The sequence below is a fragment of the Gouania willdenowi genome, chromosome 24, assembly GCF_900634775.1.
Source record: "Gouania willdenowi chromosome 24, fGouWil2.1, whole genome shotgun sequence".
Classification (NCBI taxonomy): domain Eukaryota; kingdom Metazoa; phylum Chordata; class Actinopteri; order Blenniiformes; family Gobiesocidae; genus Gouania; species Gouania willdenowi.
Genome location: NC_041066.1, coordinates 962532 through 978940, shown reverse-complemented (window position 1 = coordinate 978940; position 16409 = coordinate 962532). Strand labels below are relative to the sequence as shown.

Genomic DNA, 16409 nt, shown 5'->3' with positions numbered 1-16409 from the left:
GGGGGGTTCATGTTTGTACAGACTGGTAAAGAGGGCTGATCTGTGGTGGACACAGAGCTGGACTCTGGTGGCAGAATGACAGACCCTGGAGAAGACTCCATCCATCCTGGAGAAGACAAAGCCCCCACTGCACTGGACCATGATCACACAGAACAGCTGTTTAGTCTCTGAGCTGCTCCACAAACACTCAGGAAGTATGCATCATTAATAATATTATTATCCACCGGTATCTGTGAAGTTGCCCGTAGTATTGTAGTTGTTGCTAATGAATTCAACCAGGACTCCAAGCTCCGAGTATGCTTTACGACGACTGTGTCCTCTTGAACTAAAGTATCCTCTTTACCTGTCCGTCACTAATGTTAAAGTTGTGCCAACTGCAAATCCTTAATATCTTTATATTCTAACTCGAAAAGTAAAAATCAATGAATGGATGAATATTCAGCGCTGTGGATGACGCCATTGTGATGAACTCTGACCCGGAACCAGTCTGTGTTTAAAAAAATAAATAAAAAATTACGAGATAATCCCCACAGGAAAAATAATTAATTCGGAAAACAGATTTAAAAAAAACATTTTGGAAAACGGATTTAAAAAAAAAAATATTAATTCGGAAAACCGTTTAAAAAAAAAAATATTATTTCAGAAAACGGATTTAAAAAATATATATATTCGGAAAACGGATTTTAAAAAAAAATATTTTTTCAGAAAACGGATTTAAAAAAAAAACATTAATTCGGAAAAGGGATTTAAAAAAAATTAATTTGGAAAACGGATTTGAAAAAAAAATTAAATCGCAAAACGGATTTAAAAATAATATTAATTCGGAAAACGGATTTTTTTTTTTTACTGACGACAATGCTCCATCGTATAATAATGATAATAAAAATTAATATAAAAGTAATTCTCCATTTTGAAAAAGGTTTTTTAATTCTCAATAATTACATGCTTCCATTGTACTATTTAAAAGGTTGAAATCTTGCTCTTTAAAAATCATTCGATATTTATGTTTTGAGTAAATTCCGTTTTATTTGATGTTTGGTTTTTGATTATCAATGTTGTGTATTGTGTTTAATCTGTTTTTGTTCCTTTTTGTCTTTTTTTTTTAAATTAACAATTAAAAACAAAACAGTCGCATATTTACATGTGAACTGTAAAAATATTTATATATTTTAATTTTTTTTCTATTTTTTATATTTTATATATATATATAACAAAAAACTGTCACATATTTAATTGTGTACTATTGAAATTTAAAAAAAAAACATCGTATGGTCTGTTTACATTCAAATATCACGTCCCAGCATATCAGGAAGTGACGTATATATGCGCATGCGTTGTAAGGATTGGGCACTGACAGTTGACTTTTGTAAACAGGAAGTAAGTCGTTACATGCTAACGTTTCAGCTGTATATCGCAGCCATCTGTGTGTGTTTTTTTTCACATACATTGATACAGTGTGAATTAGTCTTTCTGTTGGATTTTATTCTTTGTGTTTGGATTAATAATAACTTGTTTTTCCTCGGACTGTTCGACCGACTTTTTGTTTTTTTAAAAACAAGACGGTCACAGGAACATGGCGTATTTCAACGGTAAGAGACTTCTGTGGAGCTCAGCTTTAATATTAAACATCTGCTGATTTCCTTTAGAGGAATTTGACTTCAAAATGAGGAGGGAGGTCAGCAGAGCTGGGAATAGTGTCATGGAGTCACTGTACACAGCTGGTATATTGTCTAAATACATGTAAACCATGTGCCAAACTACACTGTACCTGCAATCTATGGATCCTTTTAGGTTCTGTAATATCTCAGCATTAGTTATGAAGGCGGATAGCTTGGTTTGTGCACTGAGCTCTGAGACAAAGCACAGGGTAACGGTTGTTCTAGTTTGTGGGGTTTAAACTCATTTTATTTTTGTGGGGACAATAGGGCCCGATCTATAAACAAAACCCCAAAAACACTGTCAGAGTGAACAGAACCAGACCTGATGTCCACTACACCTGGTCTCCAAATGTCAAAAGGTTCACATTAAAATACCTGTTTATGCACATTACACATTTGCTTTATCTTTGGTTGTTAGTAAAGCCCTACATATACCAACATTTAACCACACGGATTAATTTAATTTCACTGACTAAATTTGCTTATTCAATTCATTTATTAAAATATTTCATTATATAATTATACCGTAAATTTATAATTTTAGTATTTTTTATGGCAACTGAATGCTGGTACAAAAATACATTTTACTGCACATTGTACAATCCAAGACAAAGCATAGAGATGCACCGTGCTATAGGAAAATTCTTGGCCAAAACCAAAAATGAAAAAAAACTAAGACCAAAAACTGAAAGAATTAATTTTGTCATTATTAGTAACATTGCATTTATGGCTATGCATGTGTACTAAACTCACTAAAATTATAGGTTAATGATGTGGATTTTCTTTTACAGAGGACAATCACAGAATTGCACCCCTACATGTTCGCAAACACCGAGGCCCCTACAAGGGGTCGTCGTTCCGCAGAGACCGGCAGCGGGGGAACCACCATGGTGGATTTGGAGGACCTGGACTCTTGTCCAGGCTTGTCATTGATCGAGATGTTACCATGAGTGACAGCTCTCAGGACAGCAGTTCTCAGCCAAGATAGTAAGTGTTGACTTTCATTAAATGTTGTCTTTCTAAGAATGGCATGGTATTCCTGAAACAACATTCAATTCATACATTGTAAATGAAAAAGTAGCTTAGTAATATAATTAATTACAATTAATAGCTGTGCAGCGCTCGAGCCAATGTGAATAAGACGTGCTTTTTCAAATTTTGGTTCACAGTTGGAGATGGTCCCACATGTTTTAACCCAGACATTTAATTGTCACAATGTTGTTTCTTACTACAGCATCTATTTATAAAGCAAGGTGTGTGTGTCTCAAATATGTCTGTGGATAAGTAGGGCTATATAAAATACATTTTTGAAATGTAGTTTTTTTAGAAATTTTTATCATTTCTTAAAGAAAATATTAGTTTTTAACTGATGTGAGGAAACAAAATAAATACTGGTAAATAAAAAAACTCATAATAAACAAAAATGTATGTCAAAAATAAAATAAGATACAATAAAAGGTAGATATAAGTTGTAGTGACATGGATTATTCTGAGTGCTCCTTTTTAATTATTTAGAGGTCATATAAATATGTATGAGAACAGCATTAATGTCACTATATTTCCTCTCAGGCATCAATGGTTTACTGAATCTGATCAGGTTTAATGATTACGTTTTGATCAACTTAGTTTAAATGAACCTAATTCAAATTGGATTAGAATTAGATATAACTGTGCAGTATTCTTCAGAGACCAGATAGCAGCAGATGACAGAAGGCTCATTACAACCAGAAAAGACTTTCCATGAAAACCCACAATCCTTAGAACTGTTTGGTCACTTGCCTTTTGCTCTTGTACAGAAATCATCATCATTAGTATTATTTTGTCTTGTTCAGCAATCCTTATGGGAGAGAATTTTGCAAAGGAGACGGTCGTATGGACAGAGATTGGCGACAAGGCAAAGGTGGAGGTGGCAGAGGAGGAGGGAGAGGAGCTTTCAGAGGAGGAACTAGAAGCCGAACAGGCTGGTTCAAAATCACGGTGTGTAAGCTCACACTCACACTCACATCTGGTTAATCTGCTTTGTGATTGGTCTAACAGGATCCCCATTTGTTTGCCTTGTCAACAGATTCCTCACGGCAAAAAGTATGACAAGAAGTGGTTAGTGCCAGCTCTACAGGACATCTGCTCCATCCCTTACACTCCTATTCAGGTGAGTGTTGGCAGGATTTGATCATTTACTAATAAGTGATTGAGATAAAAAAGATGTTGTTTATCACTTGAGATGTATGGAGGAAATGCCTTTGCTTTATCATTGTATTTATCATCCTTTGTATACGTTGATTATTACAGTGAGTTTGAACACTTTTTCCTTTATTTTATTTACTTGTGATAATCACTAATACTTTTTATATCTCTAACAATCACCTAAATGCTATGTTTTAATTGCATTTTTTCTATTTACTAGTATCATGACGACCACAATAACGTTCATTTCTACGTTGATGATTTCACTACTGCCAGTGCCCTGCGCAAGTGTTCTCGCAAGGTCACAGACTGTGATGGCTATAAGGTACGTTTGTGGTGACAACTGGAAACACAAACTCACTTCTATGAGAACTTTGTGTTATCTGTTATCAGCCTTGAGCTCACGTACACCTGCCTTTATGAGAAATGTTTTTTTATTACTTTTTTCATGCAAATGGCTTGAAAACTGAGCTTCAGGATCTTCAGTTTGAAAACACCAATTACAAATGTTTCTGAATACTTAAAAATGACCAAGGATTTCTTAGAAAACTACAGTCAAAACCACCAACTGGGTCTCAGTGTTTGTCCAGTGCATCTCACAGTGAACAATGTTTACTGATAAATGTATTCTTTGCATTTAGTGAATTGTTTGCTAAATGTTCTCACAGGCTCTACATTACTGTTTTCACTCATTAGTTTGTGATGTTTTTTTTCTTGACTGATGTTCCTCAAGGTGGCGGTACACATCAAGCGCAGTGATCCCCCCAACTTCCTCTTCCCTAATCTGAAGGTTGAAGAATTGGAGCATCTGAAGGTCAGTGATAACAAATCATCCAGGGGGTCAGTGTGGACATTGTGGAGGAGTTCAAATACCTGGGAGTGAATTTCACCCTGATGTGAATTTGATCTACTAATAGTTTATTTGTTTAGTTAAATGTGTTAAATTTGGTGTGACACAATTAGGGTTGCAAAGAGGTGGAAGATTTCCAGTAAATGTTCAAAGGAATTTAAGATTGGGAATATTCTAAAATAGAAACTTTTCATGGGAATTATGTATAGGAATTTACTGGACATTTTGAGTTATTTTAAATAATAATACCATAGCCAAATGTTAACATCCATACAAAATAGTACATACAATAGTACATCTTGTTTTTTAGGACTTGCAGAAAGTAGTATGTTAGCATTAATTGGTCAAAGTTGTTGTCTGTTAATGGTTAAATAGTTAACTATGAGCATCCCTGATTTAAAAGAATGTTTTTGAACTGTTTTAAAGATGTTTTTTCTTCTCTTTTCTAGCAATGCATGTCAAAACGTTTTGATGGCTCACAGCAAGCTTTGGATCTGACCAGTATTCACACAGACCCAGGTAACCACACCACCTCTTTTGGCATTAGATTATTCACAATGTTGGCCACTTCCTTTGACATCTCAAAGAAAACACCTTTTATTGGGGATGTGTTGTTTTATATAGTGGAAATATTTATCAATCACTGTTTTTTAAAACACAATCTAAATGGCATGTGTTACTGGGTTAACAGGCTGGAAGCACCAGGTGATACTTTTATATACAGTTTACATTTTTGTGGTTAGAATTATTATTCATTGATTACAGTTGGTTTCATAATGTATTATTATTATTATTATTTTTTTTTCTTAAAATGTTTTAAATCTTCTGAATTGTGTTGTTCATGATGAAATATTACCTTGTGGATTCTTTCATAAGTGGACGTGAATGTTGAAACTTTTATGTTTACTTTGAAACAGACTTGGTCTCACAGGATATTAAAGTGGCTTTAAACAGGAAAACAAACATGGAGGCCGTCATTAAGATCATTGAAGAAAACATTCCTCAGGTAACGGTCGTACGACAATCAGCAACAATCTGTGTATCTTCATATACTGTGGATACTTTAAAAGTTAGATCATCAAAGTGAAGTCGAGACCTAATGAAATCAATGTTTTCTTTGCAGTTGACAAGCTTGAATCTCAGTCACAACTGCATCCAGAGACTGGATGAACTCAGCGAGCTTGTGACCAAAGTGCCTCATCTGAAGGCCCTGAACCTTTCACACAACGACGTGAGACTGGCCGCTCCAAGGCTTTCATTGTCATGTTTGTGTAGTAGTGTTGAAGGTTCATGTGTTGACGCCTACCGGCTTCCTGTTTGTTCCTCAGCTGAAAAGCGAACATGAGCTGGACAAGTTGAAGGGGCTGAAACTGGTGGAGCTGTGGCTGGTCAGAAACCCTCTCTGTGACCTTTTCAAAGACCCATCTTCATACGTCAGGTCAGTTTTCTTCATCCAAAATTGATGTTTTGATGATTTCTTTAACGAAGGCAGTTTCTACTAATCCAACGTCTTATATCTGAGTTTCCCACAGCATGCAACCAACGTGTGTCAAACCTGCTGTTGTGTGTTTTTGTTCCTAATGAATAACTGAATTTTCCCTCAGTTGATGGAGAACTTGTAAACAAAGGAAAACCCAACAATGTCCAAATTGAGAAAAGTGCTTTGTGTATGGCTGTGTTAAATCACAGGGTCTAACAATGCACTTAAAATGTACTTGATATTTTTTTCACCAAGACTCTGTTTTGTTTTTGAGTGACAGTGACTCGTTGGTTGCCCTGCATCTTCACCAGAGTGGGGAGGAGTTAAGACCAGACTGGTGGTAACCACCTCTCCCAGTAGCGCATCACTTCTCTCTTTAGAAAAAACCGTTTGTTTGGCAGTTTTCAGCTCAAACTGGTAGACCGTGTTTGTGTATATGTTGCTTTGCTACGTCAAATCTGTGTGTATCACCAAAATGGGGCAGAGGGTGAGTATACCTGCTGGTAAGTACACTCCAGGGTGGGCATTCAGGTGAACGTGGGACATGGTCATGTATGTTAGCGTATATTCAACAATGAGGAAGATGAATTCTCATACTAATTTCTCTGCTTTTCAATTTTGTTTCCATACCAGTGCTGTGTGCCAGAAGTTTCCCCAGCTTCTGAAGTTGGTAGGTCTACTCACTCATTCATTCATCAGCAGTTTATGGTCACTCAGTCTTCATTTCTACCAGCATAGTTTTGATACTAGAGGACCTTAGTGTTTAACGTCATTTTGTCAATTATCAGTTGTGTTAAAGCTGCTGGGAACAATAATTATCTATCAGATAAAAGACATGGTGTAGGCCTCCATAGATCTATGACTCAAAGATCAATTGCACGACAAAATAATAGAAAGGAAATTGCAGCTTGAAAGTTTGTTCTGAGTTTTGTGCATTGCATTGTGGGATGTGGAGTCCCATAGATGGAAGGATAGAGGTGTTCTTAATTCTTATCATGATTTCTCATTTGTCCCTAAAAACTCTGTCAAATAGACTTCTCAACACAATTCTGGTGTTTTCACAGACTGAACGTTGTGGCAAAACAGTGGTAGAAGTGTATTTTGGGGCTTACACAGAAAGTTCTATATATCCAGCTGAAATTGATTGCCTCACGTAGTGATGTGATGTCACGGGGACAAACCAGAACATAAATGGAGTCAAACCACCACTGTCTTCCTTGCCTGTGGGAAGAACGCAAGAAATCCTGATAAGAATGAAATCAACTTTCAAGCAACAATTTCAACCTTTTACATTTAGAGTGATCTAACATATATTAATCTAAGGTCTACAGTATGTCTTTATCTGATTTAAAAAATAAAAAGATCATATCTAGCAGCTATAAGTACAGTATATTGTACTTGTTTACAAGATGTAAAATCTTCAAATAATTAAGTAGTTTTGTTTCCCCCAAATATTTATTTATTTATTTTTCAGAGACGATGCAATCAACATAATTACAATAAAGGTTTACAGCTGATGTGACGCATAAAGAGCTTCTAGCTAATGCTAATTCACAGCTCATGTCCCTGATTGGGCCTTTTTACACAATTTACAATAATAAAATACATTAATACAACATTTGTATAAAACTTTTTACAATCACACACATACACACACGATCCCACATACATTCACACAGACTCAGTGTTATTTACTTTGGTTTGTTTTCAGCCAAGACTAAACCCTAGAAGTGAACATTTTAAACTCAGATATGGTTTTAAATTCTGTGGATAATGAGTTCCACAGCTTCAGACCTGAGTATGATGTACCAGTCACTATATATTTATTATTACTGGTTCATTTAGTTTGAGTTTTTTTTATCCACTTGGACCAACCAGATTAGTTCAGAGGTCACAGATTGGCTTTGTTCTGGTACCTTGAGTTTAGTTTGTGTTTTGGTCCAGTGGTTTTTAAGGATAATGTTATGGCCAGTGTCAGTCGTGTTTCAAATAACACCAGATAATCACCAAATGAACTGATGTTTTCCAACTTGTACTAAACTGTGTATTGTCCCTCATCAGGATGGAAATGACCTCCCCCCACACATTGGCTTTGATGTGGAAACACCCACCACTCTCCCACCTTGCAAGGTTAGTCAGTGTGATGCTGAATTGTCTGTGTCTGTTGTGTTCAAAACGTCACTTGTCAAAGTACAAGAATATAGAAGCCACTATATTTTTAGATTCAAGCCTTTTCTGTAATGAACGTCTCATTTCTCCTGCTAAATGTTGACCATGTGATCACACAGGGAAGCTGCTTTGGCTCTGATGACGCTAAAGTCTACATTCAGCGCTTTTTGCAACAGTGAGTTTCTAACACTTTTCTCTATGTCGCTTCACAGCGTTTCTAACAATAAGTAGGAAATGACATCAGTGATTGGTGTTGATATGCAGAGTGTGTTTTGTTTGTTTCACAGGTACTACAGTGTGTACGACTCTGGAGACAGACAGTCACTGCTGGGGGCCTACCATGATGACGCATTATTATCACTAACAACACCGTACAACGTCCAGAATCCATCAAGGTAAGGACACACACACACACACACACACACACACACACACACACACACACACACACAGGTGTATAACTTTGATTAAATGGCTACGTTTTCTTTGAGTGGTGCTGATTTTTTTGTTCTGGCTTTGTTTTTCAGGAGCGGTCTGAGAGAATATTTCAAAGACAGTAGAAACCTGAAGAGGACCAAAGACTCCAGTAAGTTCTCCTGAAGTGAACGTATGACTTGTAATGATTAGGGTTGGGTACCGAAACCTGGAACAAGTGTGGGACCAGTTCCCATGGAAACGCTAGTAACCGGGTCCAATAAGAACAAAGATTTTGGTGTCACACATTACTTGATACACATGACGTCGGTGCCGCTGCTCAGATCATTGATCAATGGCCTCATTTTTAACCGTAGCACATGCACAAAACATGGCCTAAAAGAAGGTGCATGACATTATCCTCCATAAATAAATGAATGTGTGGGAAACCCTGATGTGAATTTGATCTAATAATAGTTTATTTGTTTAGTTAAATGTGTTAAATTTGGCTCTGGAAATAAAAGGGCATTTTGAGATTTTGAAGTTAGTTTAAAGTAATGATTTAGCACCAGAAGCGTTGAAAAAGTAGCGAGTAGTAACTGATACCCAACCCTAGTAATGATGGAGCCCACCTGATGTTTGTCTTGTTTTCACCTGCCCTAGCGATGCGTTTCCATCTGCTAAAGCACAAACGGCTGAATGTGGTGGCGCTCCTCAACGAGCTGCCAAAAACTCAGCATGACATCACCTCTTTCACCGTGGACGTAAACGCCTACACAGTGAGTTCACGTCTGATCTGCCACACACTGAGTTACATCATTTGTGTTGTTCACACTCAGCCAAACTGCTTTGTTTTCACAGAATACGCTGCTGTCATTCACAGTGGGCGGAGTCTTCAAAGAAGGTCAGTATCTTAGTCGTCATGGTTTTAAGAAGATCCACTGCAACTCATCTGTTGCTCACTAACGCTTTCCTGGGTTTTTTGTGGTTTTTCAGTTGTTGTAGATGATAAATCTAAAGAATCTACAAGGGCCTTCTCCAGAGTTTTCATCACAGTTCCAGCAGTGAATTCTGGGTAGGTTACACACTTAAAACCAAAGTGCTGATTGGCAGCTGTAGCTTCAGATAATGCTTGCCTCCACTAGTATGACTGGAATGAACAAACGGTTGCATGTTCAATTTCATGTCAGTAAATACTGTTTCACCACGTGTGTTTTCTGTGTATTCCTATATTTACCTAATGTATGTTTATTTGTCCATAAAAGAAAATGATAAACCATAATGCTTTTACACAACAACCATTGTTATTGTAGAGATTACTAGGGATGGGCACCTTTCACATTTAAACCGATACTTGGTACTCGTAAATCAGTATCGGTACTCAACGATACCACTTTTCAGTACTTTTGTGCAGTAATAAATATTAAATAATATAATCTCAAAATATTCCAATTTACCATATTTATTTCTCATATCAATAATTATAATAATAATGATAATTATAACAAACAACTTTTAACAAATATATCAAACCAACATCTGTTTGTATTGTAGCACAATATAATCAGGGTTGGGGTCAATTATAATTGTAATTGCTTATTTGATAATTACAATTATGCCATAATTATAATTGTAATTTTAAAAGATCTCTTGCTGTCATAATCATGATTATATTGTAATTGAGTTCAGATAATTGACTATTTAATTGTAATTGCCATGAAAATTCTATCAAAATTGTCAATTATAGTTTAATGCTAAACTGATAAACCATGTTACAGTTCTATATGTACAGTTCTACACATATGTAGGTAACAATATGTTTGGTGTGGCCCTATAACACTGTAATATTAACACCATAGAAAGTCTCTAACCTTTGAACCCTGTGGTCCTCGTTCATACTTGAACAGTTTGTGCATCATCAACGACCAGCTCTTCATCAGAATGGCTACAACGGAGCAGATCAGCAGAGCTTTTGTGGCGCCTGCCCCGACCCCTTCCTCCAGCCCAGTGCCCACCCTCACTGCCCCACAGCAGGAGATGCTCAGCACCTTCTCCCTGAAGTCAGGCATGAAGCTGGAATGGTCCCTGAAGTAGGTGTCCTCTCCTAATGCCGTCTACCAGACTGGGATGAATGTCACAGCTCACTGGTAAACACTGTCTGTGTGTTGCAGGTGTCTGCAGGATAACGAGTGGGACTTGAACAAAGCAGCACAAATCTTCACTCAGTTAAAGGTGACACGACTCTAAACAATCCACGTCATGGTTTAAATGTGCTGATGTCTAAAGTAGCAACTGTTTCTGTTTCAGACGGCGGGAAAGATCCCAGACGTGGCGTTCCTAAAGTAAATCGTTGAAGAAAGAAAAACAGTCTTTGTATTTTTGTATAGAATAAAGTTAAAGTGAACTCATATGAACCGTTTCATCAGATATTTGACCTGAATACTGTTGGGTCGTGAGTCTTTTAGTTACATTAGTTCATTGACCCCCTACAGAAACCACAGCTTGCTTTATTGGTAATAAAATCACATTGTTAGTGAGATAATTGTGTTCATTCTTTCTGTACCCACTCCAGTTCAGGTTGTTTTCTACCATTACAATACATGTAAAACCCTGTTTTTTATTTATTCCATGCTGAGTGGATCTAGTTAAACTACTGGTCAACAATAGGGGTGTGAAAAAAAAATGATTTCACAGTATATTGAGATTTTTTTGGGTGCTGATTTTAAATAGATTTATTTATTTATTTAATTAATATTTTTGTGTATTTGTGCAATATTTCAGTGGTTACAATGCTTTCAATTTGTTGCAATGGTTACTTGATTTTATGATGGCAGTGTGTAATACCTGCAATATTTATGTATTCACAGACATTTTATTTTCATATAATCTGTTCAGATCAGTGTTTAAACTGATACAATAGGAGAAATTATTTGTTCTTATTTTTGTGCATTATCAGTAACTCAGGGTGATTTATCATTAATGTTCTCACTTACAGTTGTTACAATGCCGTCATTATGTTGTCATGGTTACTTTGAGACTTCTACACAGTAGTTTTAGTGAAAAGAAACTTGTTGCACTTTATGTTATGATGTCAGTGTGTAACACTGTATTTTCTTTTTTTCAGTGAAAATGTGTAAAAACACTAATAATAAATAATAAAAAGGAGATTTTGAAGCAAATAGTTTTGACTCAATTCATCCTCTGACTGATCAATATCTACTGATGAACATATACAGCAACTTGATTTTTCATCTCTACGTTTAATTTTGATATTAACTGGGTAGAATATCGTGATAATATCGTATCGTATTGCAACATCCTTGCCAATACTCACCCCTAGTCAACAACAGACTCCTATGATGGTTTGTCATTTACAGTGTTTCCCCAAACTGTTCACAGTCCCGTACCCCTTCAGACATTTAACCTGAATCCATGTACCCCCCACCACTGCACACTTGAAAAACACTGCATTCCATTATGTTTTTTAACCATGGGGTCATGACCCCATGTGGGGTCGCCTGGAATTCAAATGGGGTCCTCTAAAATGTCTAATAATTTATTATAATAGAAAAATACTGATTAAATATGCGTTTTTAAGATTTTTTTATTTTTATTTTTTTAATTCAAATTATAACACCATATACAAAACAATCTTAGACGACAGTATAAATAAAAATCTAGTTGAAATGAAATAAGTATAAAAATAGCATAAACGGTATAAGGATATCTGAGCTGGTGCATCTTGTCACTTTGAGCACTAATCCTGGCAACAACAAACATTATCAAACGCTAATTGGAGAAAGAAAAAAATGATAATAAAATGGAGTCACAACACAAAAAAGGTTGGGAACCACTGATGTAATGTCACATACAATGTAGCCTTACAGTGACATCTGTCTCTGAATTTGACCTATCCTGTTGAGAATAACATATTAATAATAATTAAAACATTTTTGCTGAGATTGTTCACTGTCACCACTAGAGGGTCGTCTGACATCGGCTAATGTGTCATTTGTGCCAATGCATGGAGGCTCCTGACTGCTGCTCTATTTATATTCTTGTTTCTAATTTTTATTTTTATTCATGTACCCCCCCATGACAGTTTGCGTACCCCTGGGGGTACCTGTACCCCACTTTGGGAACCTAGGATTTACAGTTAATGAAACACAGACTGAATCAGACAAAAAGTGATGTTATGGGTTTTATTCACTGGTTTAAAAACTATAGCTGTAAATTCTTCAAAATAAATGTTGCTGTTTAAAGTTGACATTTTTTAAAGCCTGCTGCCAATGGAATATAGAGCAGTAGAAACATGCTCTGGAAGAAGTTTTGTCCTAAACGGCCTCCCATACTTTTGCAACACTTTTTTTTATTTTTATTTTTTTATTTTTACAAACAATACATACAATACATATACATTTTAAATCAGGGTACAATAATACACTCTGGCACTTGCTGGAGAAGTAAACAAAAAATAAACAATAAAGAAAGAAAGAAAATGTATATATGCTTAATAGACAAAAGGAAAAGGGCACATACAAGGCAATGGCATCTTAAAAGAACAAGGACATTTTAATTTCTTTATACATTTTGGATGTTTTTTTGGTATGTTTGATTAATTTAAGAGACTTGAAGTAGGTAGTGAACCAAATAATAAACACATTACACACAGGAGTAGTCTTTGCATTTACAAGTATGAATAAAATATTTATTAAAATAACATTTATAACATCAGAGATACGTGAGTCCAAATTGTCCATGAAATAAATGATGTCTTTAGAAGAAAAGGTGGTACATTGATTTTTAGAGACAGTCAGCTGTGAATGTCAGTTCAAAAACATTAGTCTTTACATAACTAAAAAATAAATGTTCAATTGTTTCTGTGGAGGATGAGTGCAGGGTTCAGTGTCAAAATTGAACCTTTTATGCACAAAATCATTAACAGGTTATAAGCCAGAAATAATTTTAAAATGTGTTTCTTTAACTTTTGGGGCAATAGGGTAAGATTAGTAAAAAGAAAAAGGTTTGTGTTTAAATGAGTTTTCTAGGTCATGTCTAATATTTCTATTAAAATGACAAAACATTTGTTTATTGAAATTTGGGAAACAATTTAGTTGTTCTATTTTTTATCAACAAGAATAACTTGATCAATAGTTAAAGTAGGCGGTGAGGTTATGATAAGCAAGCATAATGTTCTGAATGAGTCTGAGAAAAGGAATGGGAACTGCATTACAGACCTTGTTGTAGCCATTAAGAGAAATCTGTACATTATACTTGATAATGAAAGCCTCATATGATAAAAAGAGACCATCAGGGTGAAACACGTCATATATAAAACAAACGCCATTTTTCTACCAATCACTTTTAAACAGAGATTTCTTGTTAACAGTCACAGCTCGATTATTCTACAACACTGAGTTATGGAGGTAAAATTGTGAGAGAAAAGCAGTTTCTCATAGTTAAGCGCTTGTTTGTGAAATGCTGCTAATTTTAAGGGTAACCTGGATGTTTCAAAATCACATTTAAGCAGCCATTAGTCACACCCTTATGATATCTGTGGCTGGTGTCACGTACTGAGTTTACCTCTGTACTGAGATTATGACCCTAACCTAATCCAATAAACAAATAAAACACATGTCAGTTCACTTTGAAAACAAATATATATATATATATAATTATTATTTTTATTATTTGAGATTATTATTATTATTAGTTGTGAACTCCTGGGTACAGACTCATGGGAACAGACTTGAATAACAGACTTGCAGAGTGCGCAAGCGCCGACTTCACATACTTGTTGTTTTGGGACAAAGTAAACTTCCTGACATTGTTGTGTGGAGTATGTGCGCTCCACTGCAGACATCAAAGAAAATAATATGTATCATTGAGACGATGTCATTGTTTTAAATATTAATTATTTTGTATGTTTTTATGTATAACAACAATAATAAAATATTTGATATCAAAATAAGGTATGAATTATTACTTAATAATTAGAGTTTTCAGGTATTGAATTTAATTCATAATAATTATAAAAAATAAATAATGATAATAAAAATAAGCTAAAAAACTAATAAATAATTCCGGATAAATTTTGGAAATACTTTAGGCCCACAAACAACAAGAATAACATTAATAATAATAATAATAATAATAATAATAATAATAATAATAAAGTTGTTAAGATTGTATATATCTTACTCTCTATGTGACTGTATTGTAAAAGTTGAGTGTTATAACACATGTTCTCCCCTTGAGGGCGCTCTCGTACTGTATAGTGTTTAACATGTGTTCAGAGAATAAAGTGTATCCTCAGAGAGGACGTTGATGATCAGACCTGATATAAGTGTCGTTCATGTTCACACATAAAGGACTCCTTTAAGCTCAAACACCTTAACAAAAGTCATTCTACGTTTTAAATAAGGATTTTTAATTCTCAATAATTACATGTTTCCATCGAACTATTTAAAAGGTTGAAACCTTGCTATTTAAAAATCATTAGAAATTTATGTTTTGAGTAAATTCCGATTTATTTTGTTTTTTATTTGATGTTTTGATGTTTGGTTTTTGATTGTCAATGTTGTGTATTGTGTTTTAATCCGTTTTTGTTCCTTTTTGTCTTTTTTTTAAATTAACAATTGAAAACACCATAAAACAGTCGCATATTTACATGTGTACTATTAATATATTTATTTATTTTAATTTTTTTCTATTTAATCTATATATATATATATATATATATATATATATATATATATATTCAAATCTGTTTTGAAAAAATCATATATATGAGCTCTGAGACAAAGCACAGGGCAAAGGTTGTTCTAGTTTATAAGGTTTAAACTCATTTTATTTTTGTGGGGACATACGGCCCCATCTATAAACAAAACCTCAAAAACACTGTCAGAGTGAACAGAACCAGACCTCCACTATCTGACCTGTGTCCATAGATCTGAGAGACCTGCTGGGTTCATACCTGACTAACATCTCACTGATGTATTCTGGACCAAACCCATTCACACATTTATACACCAGCATCACAACTTTAAAGTCTATTCTGAGGCTGACTGGGAGCCAGTGTAAAGACTTTAAAACTGGACTAATGTGTTCAGACCTCTTTGTAGATTTATTTACATAATCCATGTATCAAATATAATGTTATTGTGCAGAAAAATGATTGATTCAACAGTGGATGTTTCAAGCCTGTCCAAATTCTGTCCCTTTCTGGTTCATGGTGAGCAGAGGACAGCGCACAGTAGTGTTGTGTTCAAGACCACACTATCCCAGACCAGAATGCACCGAGACCAAGACTTTCGGGAGCCGAGACCGAGACCAAGACCATAAACATTTTTTTTTTTCAATTTAAAAAAATGTTTAAATAAATAAAACTATGACAAGGTTCAACAGTTAAATAACATTCTCTCTTTAATTATAGTTTATTTTAAATACATTTGACGGACAAAAAAGGTGCCTGCAAAAAATTAACTAAAATATTAAAACTACTACTGCTACTGATAAATTCACAATTATTCTACATATTTGAAAACAAGATTTTTATGTCAGCTGAATGTACAGCAAGTGTTTAAAAGTATTTCTGCCAAGAAATAATGATTCTTAATTCTGATTCTTTGAGTTGTGCAGGTCACAGATTTCA

General features: G+C 35.0%; 1 protein-coding gene across 1 annotated transcript; it reads left to right on the top strand.

The window, feature by feature from the left end:
• Positions 1–46: 46 nt before the first annotated feature.
• Positions 47–11292, top strand: LOC114457989 (nuclear RNA export factor 1-like). The gene is made up of 21 exons (XM_028440198.1): positions 47–194; positions 2450–2645; positions 3491–3635; positions 3724–3807; positions 4063–4167; positions 4576–4656; positions 5142–5211; positions 5610–5698; positions 5816–5923; positions 6021–6130; positions 6806–6842; positions 8234–8302; positions 8461–8516; positions 8629–8736; positions 8869–8927; positions 9419–9534; positions 9617–9659; positions 9752–9830; positions 10663–10845; positions 10927–10987; positions 11063–11292. The coding sequence occupies exons 1-21, from the start codon at positions 140–142 to the stop codon at positions 11099–11101; spliced, it is 1893 nt and encodes a 630-aa protein (XP_028295999.1). The 5' UTR covers positions 47–139; the 3' UTR covers positions 11102–11292.
• The last annotated feature ends 5117 nt before the right edge of the window (positions 11293–16409 follow it).

Bases quoted from the DNA above. Each gene is read 5' to 3' on its own strand.
- LOC114457989 (XM_028440198.1), top strand. From the start codon at position 140: ATGATCACACAGAACAGCTGTTTAGTCTCTGAGCTGCTCCACAAACAC. The intron at 4,168-4,575 runs GTACGTTTGTGG...ATGTTCCTCAAG, and splicing joins CAGACTGTGATGGCTATAAG to GTGGCGGTACACATCAAGCG. The intron at 8,928-9,418 runs GTAAGTTCTCCT...CACCTGCCCTAG, and splicing joins GAAGAGGACCAAAGACTCCA to CGATGCGTTTCCATCTGCTA.